Source organism: Corylus avellana, chromosome ca9 (genome assembly GCF_901000735.1).
Source record: "Corylus avellana chromosome ca9, CavTom2PMs-1.0".
NCBI classification, from domain to species: domain Eukaryota; kingdom Viridiplantae; phylum Streptophyta; class Magnoliopsida; order Fagales; family Betulaceae; genus Corylus; species Corylus avellana.
Window position 1 is genome coordinate 19,072,525 of NC_081549.1, and position 9,678 is coordinate 19,082,202.

General features: G+C 33.3%; 1 protein-coding gene across 1 annotated transcript in view; it reads left to right on the forward strand.

The window, feature by feature from the left end:
• LOC132162420 (beta-amyrin 11-oxidase-like) overlaps positions 1–8,068 on the forward strand; it is a 10,621-nt gene extending 2,553 nt beyond the window's left edge. The window contains exons 3-10 of the mRNA XM_059572661.1: positions 12–134; positions 312–401; positions 2,993–3,068; positions 3,172–3,278; positions 3,616–3,737; positions 3,939–4,028; positions 6,838–7,159; positions 7,973–8,068. Coding sequence (XP_059428644.1) covers positions 12–134; positions 312–401; positions 2,993–3,068; positions 3,172–3,278; positions 3,616–3,737; positions 3,939–4,028; positions 6,838–7,159; positions 7,973–8,068 — 1,026 coding nt within the window. The remainder of the gene's footprint in view (positions 1–11; positions 135–311; positions 402–2,992; positions 3,069–3,171; positions 3,279–3,615; positions 3,738–3,938; positions 4,029–6,837; positions 7,160–7,972) is intronic.
• Positions 8,069–9,678: the final 1,610 nt, after the last annotated feature.

Genomic DNA, 9,678 nt, shown 5'->3' on the forward strand with positions numbered 1-9,678 from the left:
ACAAATTGGAGGATGAGCATATCGTAAATTTGATACTCATTTCCTTTTCGGCTGGTTTTGAGAGCTCGGCAATGGGTGCATTGTGGGCAATAGTACACCTATCAGAACATCCTGAAGCCCTTAAAAAGGCCAAGGTATATATATATATATAGTTGTGTGCGTGTGCAATAATCTAATTAAAGAGGATGGATGGTGTTTGTTTAAACCTCAAATGCTATTCATATTGTATTGAAACTAAACATCATGGATTCAAATCCCCATATTCATGTGGATGCCCATTGATATGAGCAATTGTTTACTTCATTTTCCAGGAAGAACAACAGGAGATCATGAAGAGAAGACCATCTACCCAGAAAGGATTGAGCCTTACGGATATTAAACGGATGGAATATCTTGCAAAGGTATGGATTTTTCTGGCTTCTTCATTCTTTTGTTGATGTTTTTTTGACTTGGACTAGTCCACATATTGCAAAAATAATATGATTAAAAAAGTACTTTTTAAGCTCCTTGACACAAATATCTGTAATATAATGGTCAAACATTACTCCACACAAGAAATGAAAATAAGCGCACCTTAAACATGTTCTTTATGCTAACACTATTTAAATGTGCAAAAGCAACTGCTGGGAAACCAAGTTTTTGGTTTAATTTGATGTTTTTGGTGCGTAGAAAATCTTACAGCATTCTGTGAGTGAAAATACTTTCCCTTTCTGGTCTTCTATGAGTATGGAAGTACTTAGACTCTGGATATTATGGGTATCGCTTTAGTAGCATGCTCAACCATTGAGAGAAGAAATGTTGGAGACCCAATAGCAAATATGCATAGGGAACAATTACATCAAATCTTGTTTTCAGTGCATGTGAGGTATCGTATTATATTCTGCTATCAATGCTATGTATTACATTTCTAACACCAAGCAAATAAGATGAAATGAATGGTTGAAACTTAATTATTGGTGTTCCCAGTTCCTCCGATGACTTTTTTCCTTGTCTTGCAACCGATCCATTGACTAGTTCGGTCATCCAAAAATGTGCTCCAACACTTATAAACCAAACGCCAAATTCATTTGGAAAAAACAAAAAAAAAGAAGGGGAAACTTCACTAAAGACCCCCGAACTTCTACCTGATTTGATAAATCCACCCTAAACTTCAAAATCTCTTAATTTAGTCCCTTGAACTTTCAACTGCTCTCAATTTGGACTCCTCTGTCAGATTTTAAACATTACATGACATTTATACCCTTGACTTTTGTATAAAATTTTAACTTTCAAAACGTTTTTTTTATTTTTAAAAATACAAAAACAGAGATATTTTGGTCTTTTTTTTTTCTTTCGTATTTTTAACGGCTAAAATTTACGGAGGGGTCCAAATTGAGAGTAATTGAAAGTTCAGGAGACTAAATTTAGAGATTTTGAAGTTTAGGGGGGTATTTCAAAACGGGTGGAAGTTCGGGGGTCTTTAGTAAAGTTTTTCCAAAAAAAAAAAGAAAAGGGAAACTTTACTAAGGCCCCCTGAACTTCCGGCCGATTTTGCAGACCCCCCTGAACTTCAAAAACTCTCATTTTGGACCCTTAAACTTCCATTTTCTCTCACTTTAGACCCATCTGTTAGTTTTCATTGTTAAATGCCCATTATACCCCTACCCAGCCCACTTGAAATTCCAAAAATGCCCAAAACTACAGCACCCACCCCAGCCCAAAACGACACCGTTTTGGGCATTAAATTTTTTTTTTTTAAAAAAAAAGCAAAGAAAAAAAAAATGGAAAAAAGGGGGAGAAGGATCGGGCTTGCCCAAAATGGGGTGGTCCGGCCACCCCATTTTGGCCAAGGGGTGGCTGGAGCCACCCTGATATTACTCCTTTTTTTATTTTTTTATTTTTATTTTTTTTTTAATTATAACATTTTAAAAAAAAAAATTAATGTCCAAAACGACGTCATTTTGGGCTGGGTGAGTTGTAATTTTTAGGGATCCAAAACGGTGTAGTTTTAACGAGGGGTATAATGGGTATAAAAAATTTAAACCGTTAAATCTAACGTTGAAAACTGACGGAGGGGTCTAAAGTGAGAGAAAATAGATGTTTAAGGGTCCAAAATGAGAGTTTTTGAAGTTCAGGGGGGGTTTGCAAAATCGGCCGGAAGTTCAGGGGGCCTTAGTGAAGTTTCCCCCCAAAAAAAAGGAAACTTCAATTTGGACACCCTAAATTACCACCCTTTTGACATGCCCCCCTCAAACTTCAAAACCTCTCACTTTGGATCACTGAACTTTCAATTTCTATCACTTTGGACCCCTCCGTCAATTTTTACCGTTAAAACTTTTAAAAAGACAAAATCACCCTTCAATTTTCTTTCTATTAAAAAAGAAAAAATTGAAAAAAAATGAAAAATAAAATTGAAAAAAAGGTACAAGGTGGCCCAACTGTGGGTCACCTTATGATTTTTTTTTTTAAAAAAATTTTAATTTGAAATTAAGGATAAATTTGAAAGTTTATAAAAAGTGAGGGGTATAAACGTCATTGTCTAACTTTTAACTTTTACAATCTAACGGAGGAGTCCAAAGTGATAGAAATTGAAAGTGCAGGGGTCCAAAGTGAGTGGTTTTGAAGATTGAGAGGGGCATGTCAAAAGGAATGGTAGTTCAGGGGTCCAAAATAACGTTTCAAAAAAAAAGAAAAAAAAAAGGTGTATTCTAACCTTTATAGTGGTGTAGATACTATCACCAATAATAATTTGGAGAACAAGATACGTACTATCACCAAATAAAAGTACAACAAAATAACCATAAATAATAAATAAATCATATCCTATATATTAATGCTACCAAAAAGTTGTGCAAATCTAAATGTCTCATATCGATCAAATGATCCATAAAACAAAGGGGACTCCAAATGTTGGGTTGTGTTACTAACCCTCATGACAGAAGCTTAATTCAATGCTCATTAATACATGTAGCAAGCAGAATATTAACTCCTATCTTTGATGATATATATATAGGCAATTGATGAGATGTTGCGCAAAACAAATATCTTGTCACTATTCCGAGAGGCAAAAGCAGATGTTAGCATCAATGGTACGTAATTAGTCATGCATGCCCAATGTTTCCCTCATCACAAATTAATATATTTTATGGCTCATCAATAAGGAGAAAGTAATTAATAATTATTTGTTGTCAGGCTACACCTTACCAAAAGGATGGAAAGTTTTGGCCTGGACTGGAGCTGTTCATATGGATCCAGAAACTTATGAAGATCCACAACACTTCAATCCGTCAAGATGGGATGTAAGTGGTATATATATATATATATATATATATATATATATATAAAGAGCGGATGTCACAAGAATAGTGCAATTTTGTTTGATGATCAAAAGACACTTTAGTTTTTCTTTAATCGTAAGAGGTAAAGAATTTAGGTGAGCTTTTTCTTCTTTTAGGTGTTTTAATTACTGTTCTACACTTTCTATTGTTAAAGATTGTAAAACTTTTTATTTTTTCTCATTCGTTACGTTTTATACCTTTTGTTTTTGTTTTTGTTTTTTAATTATTATTATTCCTTTAGCCTATATTTATATATTTCTTGAAATAATTGAATCTTAATTTATCTCTCTTGCAATAGAATATAAAAACCAAAGCAGCGGCTTTCATTCCCTTTGGAGCAGGAAGCCGATCTTGTCCTGGAAGTGATTTGGGCAAGCTTATCATATCCATTTTTCTTCATTATTTTCTCCTTAACTACGAGTGAGTTTCCTCAACCCTTAACAAATATATGAGCGACATTCCTTTCTTTTCTTTCTCCAATATATATATATATATATATATATATATATATAAAATTTGAAATTTTGTTCACATGATCTACTAAACGAGGTATTCTTATTCTTATTATTATTATTATTTTGGGGGTGATTTTTATAAAAATATTGACTATTATGAGTGCAGGCTCAAGCGAGTTAATCCAAAATCCCCACTACGTTACTCACAAGGACCAATGACCGATGACAACTGCCTCGCCGAAGTCATAAAAATCCCGTAAACCACCGCAATTAATACGTGTAATGCTTTGTTTTGCTACATCTTTTAGTGCTGAGCATACTTAGTTTACTTATCAATGCCTTGCACTATGTATTAATTGTGTATGAATAAATTGTTAACTTATTACATACAATATCGCATCAGCTATGTATATTTCAAAAGATGAGATGCCTTCGATCTTATTTATATCCTTTACATAAAAGCTTTTTGATGCATGCAGCTTGACGTTGTGGGTCACAAATACAAACAGCAAGTACGAAGCAATCTGTCTTAAAAATATTGAGTCTATCAAGGATCTAAAGAATTCTTCTCAAAACATAGAATCCATCTAACATTTGAAGATAAAATATAGAAAAAATTCAAACTCTGAGCCTTTTTGTTAAAAAACTGACAAAATATATAAAAGTTGCGTTCTTTGGCTATAAACATGTATTTATAGGCCCCCGAACTCCTAACCCTAATAATAATATGAAATAAGTCAATTTTAACAAATCTGCGTCGAAACATTTCTTCGTTTGTAGACAATAAAAAAAAAAACTAAAAAAACAAAAAAAAACATGACTTTTATTATCCGTTTGTAGTCCCATTCGAACAGACTAGCGAACGACCCTCTCTGGAATGCTCCATTATAGAGAAGTAAGCCATAGAAATCTATTTTATCAAATTCAAATCACAAGGACTAATTTTACACGGATGCAAATTATAAGTACAGATTGATTTTACATTTTTTCATGACCTTGTATGGCGTTGTTACTAACCCTTATGCAAACACCTATCTTTTCATGATATAGGTAATTGATGAGATGTTGCACACAAGTGTCATAGGGTTATTTCGAGAGGCGAAAGTCGATATTAGCATGAATGGTAATCAGACATGGCCAGTATTTTCTAACTTTTTATTTTCCTCTTATTTATAATATGGGTCATCATGCAAAAGTTATTTATTTTCAGGTCACATAATACCAAAAGGATGGAAAGTTTTGGTTTGGTTCGGAACTGTTCATATGGATCCTGACATTTATGAAAGCCCACAAGATTTTAATCCGTCAAGATGGGATGAAAGTGGTATGCTTAGATATGTAAAACATTTTTTTCTTCTAATTATTTGGTACATATTATATATTTTTTTTTTTTTTTAATTTCTTTGAGATATTTCTCAAAATAATTGAGTAATTATTTCGATTGTAATAGAAGATAAAAGCCAAAGGAGGGACTTTCCTTCCCTATGGAGCAGGAAGCAGATCTTGTCCTGAAAGTGACCTGGCCAAGCTAGCTCTAGTCATAACGATTTTCGTTCATTATTTTCTCCTTAACTACGTACAAGTGAGTTTCCTTAACCTCGATCTTCAATATGTACAACTTTATTTTCTTTTCTTTCTCCAAGGGAATAAAACATCATAACGCACAATATATATATACATGTGTGTGTGTGTTCTACTAAAAATTTAAAACTCCCTAGAAAATCAATTGACTAATTAAGGAATTTTACTTCATTTTTAGTTAACATAATCTACTAATGAAGTATCTTTTTCTTTGGTTTATTTTTAGAGAAATGCTAAAGGCCCAACTTTTTTGCCCAACAAAAGTCCAACTTTTGCCTTATTTATTTTTAAAAAATAAAATAAAATAAAAAATGAAAAAAATGTTTGAAGCAACCCTATCTATTTTTGGTCTTTCTTTTATTTAGTATTTTAAAAAAAATGAAAAATAGTATTTTTCTTCATAATAATGACATTTTCTTAAAAAAAATGACATTATTATGAAAAAAATACCATTTTTCATTTTTAAAAAAATACCAAATAAAAGAAAGACAAAAAATAGATAGGGTTGCTTCAAACATTTTTTTCATTTTTTATTTTATTTTATTTTTTAAAAATAAATAAGGCAAAAGTTGGACTTTTGTTGGGCAAAAAAGTTGGATCCCTATTATTTTTATGAATATATAATACTTTTTATTCTTAAAAAGGTTTACTATTATAAGTGCAGGCTTAAGCGACTTAATCCAGAATCCCCGCTACGTTTCATAATGGGACTCATGTTCGAAGACAACTGCCTCGCTGAAGTCACAAAGATCCCATAAACCATCCTAATAGACATGTGATGCTTTGTTTTGCGACGTGTTTTCCTTGCTTTTTAGTAATAAATGCCTTGCGCTACGTAATAGCGTATGAAAAACTGTGGTTAACTTATAATATATATCATCATATTAGCCTTGTATTCCACAAATGATGCCTTCAATCTTATTTTCATATACGTACCCCTTACATTGAAGCTTTTTAAAGTTCTTACTTGATTTGATACAATAAGATGTTATATGTTCTATTTGTTGCAAATTTTTGTTTTATTATTGAGAGGTGGTGACTTCTTTCTTTCTCTTCAAATTTGAACAATTAGTTGAAACGTCATATTAATTATTGTTAATTCTTCCTGTGTTTAACTTCTATAGGGATGGCTAAATGTTGAAAATTTATGTGGGTACATTACTCAATTATATCATTTCTACCCAAATAAAAAAAATAAAGATAGAGGTTGAAAAAATTCATATATATATATATATATATATATATGGGATGAAGCATGTACCAATAATGACATAATTGATAATGATACATAAAATAAGTGTATATGAAAGTATGCAAAAAATGCAGAATGATCAGTTCAATATTTGGTGACAAACTAGATCGTCATTGGTATGTTAAATGGTGGGACAAATTCCCACAGACTAATGCTATTGTTGATATCGTTAAAAAATTGGCCCAGATGCCAAAAGTCCAAGTTTCACCTTCTAATATTGCTGCTAAACTAGTAACCCCAGTGTTTTCTTATCTTCTCCTACTCTCAAGGAGATCACTGCTGCTGATACTGCTATTGTTGCTACTTCCTCTGGTTCTTCGAAGGAAAAGTCTTCTAAGAAAAAGGAGATATTAAAAGCCTTTTTGAAATCGCTCGATGATAGTTCTGATGAAGATGGTGAAGAAGATTCTGAAGTTCTAAAGCTATTGTTGATCCCAAACGGGAATGGTTTGGGAATTCTGGTTATGGCCCTGATGATTATTTTTCTGGACTTGAAGATCTGTAACATTATTATTGCTATGTCTTCCACTACTGCAATTGCTCATACTGCTGATGTAACACCTCGGTCTCATATTGGGAAGATGAGAAGAAGCCCACATAGAGTGGGTGGTTTATAAAGATCGTCATGAGTGCTAAATTCCACATTGCCTAGTTACTAGGTGAAACTGGGTTTTATAATAAATTCTAGGAAAGCTCCAAATTGACTAGTCATTTTAGGGTGATAGCGCAGATATGGCTAGCGCTTTTCCCTAGGTCGTTACAAGTGGTATCGGAGCCATAGCCCAGCCTAAGATGGGGGGAGCATGCACAAGCCCCATGAGGGTCGCTAGTGAGGACACTGGGTCCTAAGAGGGGGTGATTGTGACGTCCCACATTGCTTGGGCATGAAAAAAATGATGTGTTTATATGGAATATACTCTCTCTAAATGGTATGAGGCCTTTAAGAGGTAAACCCAATAATAAAACCGTGTGGGCTTGGCCAAAAACGAACAATATCTTACCACTTGAAGCAGGGGTGTTACATATGGTATCAGAGTCATAGCTCAGCCTGAGATGGGGGGAGTGTGCACAAGCCCCATGAAGGTCGCCAACGAGGACCCTGGATCCTAAGAGGGGGTGATTGTAACGTCCCACATTGCCTAGGCATGAAAAAGATGATGTGTTTATATGGAATATACTCTCTCTAAATGGTATGAGGCATTTTGGAGGTAAACCCAATAATAAAACTGTGTGGGCTTGGCCCAAAGTAGACAATATCATACCATTTGGAACAGGGGTGTTACAGCTAAAGCCATTATCAATACTCTACTTTTCACTATTGGAGATGCTTGCTGCTTCGTATTATTGCTCTGATTTTATTATTGAAGACTGCTGCTTTACTTTTCACTATTAAAGATGCCACTTCGGAAGACATTATTGTTGTTTTTACTATCAAAGACTGCTGTTCTACTTTTCACTATTGAAGATTGCTGCTCTGCCCTTTACTATTGGTCTTTTGTATGCTGACAATACAATGTTAATTTTCTTATTGTAAATTTTCTTTTACCTATTATAATTCCTCAATAAAAGACGAGTCTCCTCCTCATTGCAAGGCAGAAGTTTTCAGCCAAACACTAAACTCATTCTGCATTTGCCTTGCTCTCTGTTTTTGTATCTTGCTTTGGTTTTAGTTCCTTTCCTTGTATTCCTTCCAGTTATTACTTCTGTAAGTGTTATCTTCTGAGTTATTAATAAATTTGCAATTATTAAATCTTGTTATTATTACTCCTTTATCTGCTCCAATTTCGCGCTTACTCTTAAAATTTTCCTTTGATAATTTTCTGCGTATCATTATCAATTATATCATTATTGGTACATGCTTCATCCCATCACCCCTTGGTATCATATATGTATATATAAACAAAAAAAAAATCACCAAAACAACATCATTTTGGTATAAGGTTTATCTTTACTTTAGGGTTTTTGTCTTTCTCATCATGGGGTATTTGTATTTAAATCTAATTTTTTATAAGTAATGTTAGGGATCATAGTTTTATTCTCTTAAAACTGATGTGGCTTTTAAAATCACTATTAAATTTTAGATGAATTATACTTGAATTTTGATCCAATGGTGATTTTTAAAAACTAATATGGCTTTTAAAATTACCTTTAAATTGTAATGTGGAATAAAGATATGGCTTTCTTCTAAAACACTAGAGCTTTAAAAAAGAAAAAGCACTAAAATAGACCCAAAACAATTTCAAAATCGTTTAAATAATGCCTTAAATAAAACACTATAATAGGCACGTAAGGATCGGACCACCACTCAAAATAACAGTTCTATTCAATGGTTTAGCTTAAAAATTGCAAACTAAGCTTCAACCAGATTGGGCTATGAAGAATATGAAAAGAACTTCAAGATTTTTGGTTAATAGGTTTTGTGTGATATGATGTTTTCAGCTTAAAGTATTTTGGTGCTCCAATTTGATGTGGCAAGCTGTTATTGGAGGGTACACAATACGTTTTTATGCCAGGTCCTATCACTACAAAAAAACAATTTTTTTCTGACGTGAGTTTTCTGACGTGTTGGGGTGTCTGACACGTCAGAAATTTTTTCTGACGTGGCGCTTCTGACGTGCGTCGATTGTCAGAAGCATAGGTGTCAGGAAAATTTTTTTCCTGACGTGCCAGTGGGTAAAACGTCAGAATTTTCTGACGTTCCACTGTCCCACACGTCAGAAAATTTCCTGACGTGGTAAAACTGCCACGTCAGAAAATTGATAAATTAAATAAAAAATTAATTTTTCGTTTTTTTAATTTTTTCTGGAATTTTTTTTTTTAATTAAAATTAATTTTTAATTAAATTATTATTATTTTTTTTTTGGGAATTTCTCTGCACGGTAGTGCAGATCTGCCATGGATCTGCCATGGCCACTCCCTCTCTTCTTTTCTCTTCTTTACTCTCTCTCTCTAGCTAGCTCTCTTCTTTTCTCCATGAGCTCTCCCTTTTCTCCATTTTCTCACTATCTCCCTCTTCTTTTCGATCTCCATGGTGCAGTTCTGCAGGTTTGAGTTTTTGAAAATATTTTCAAAA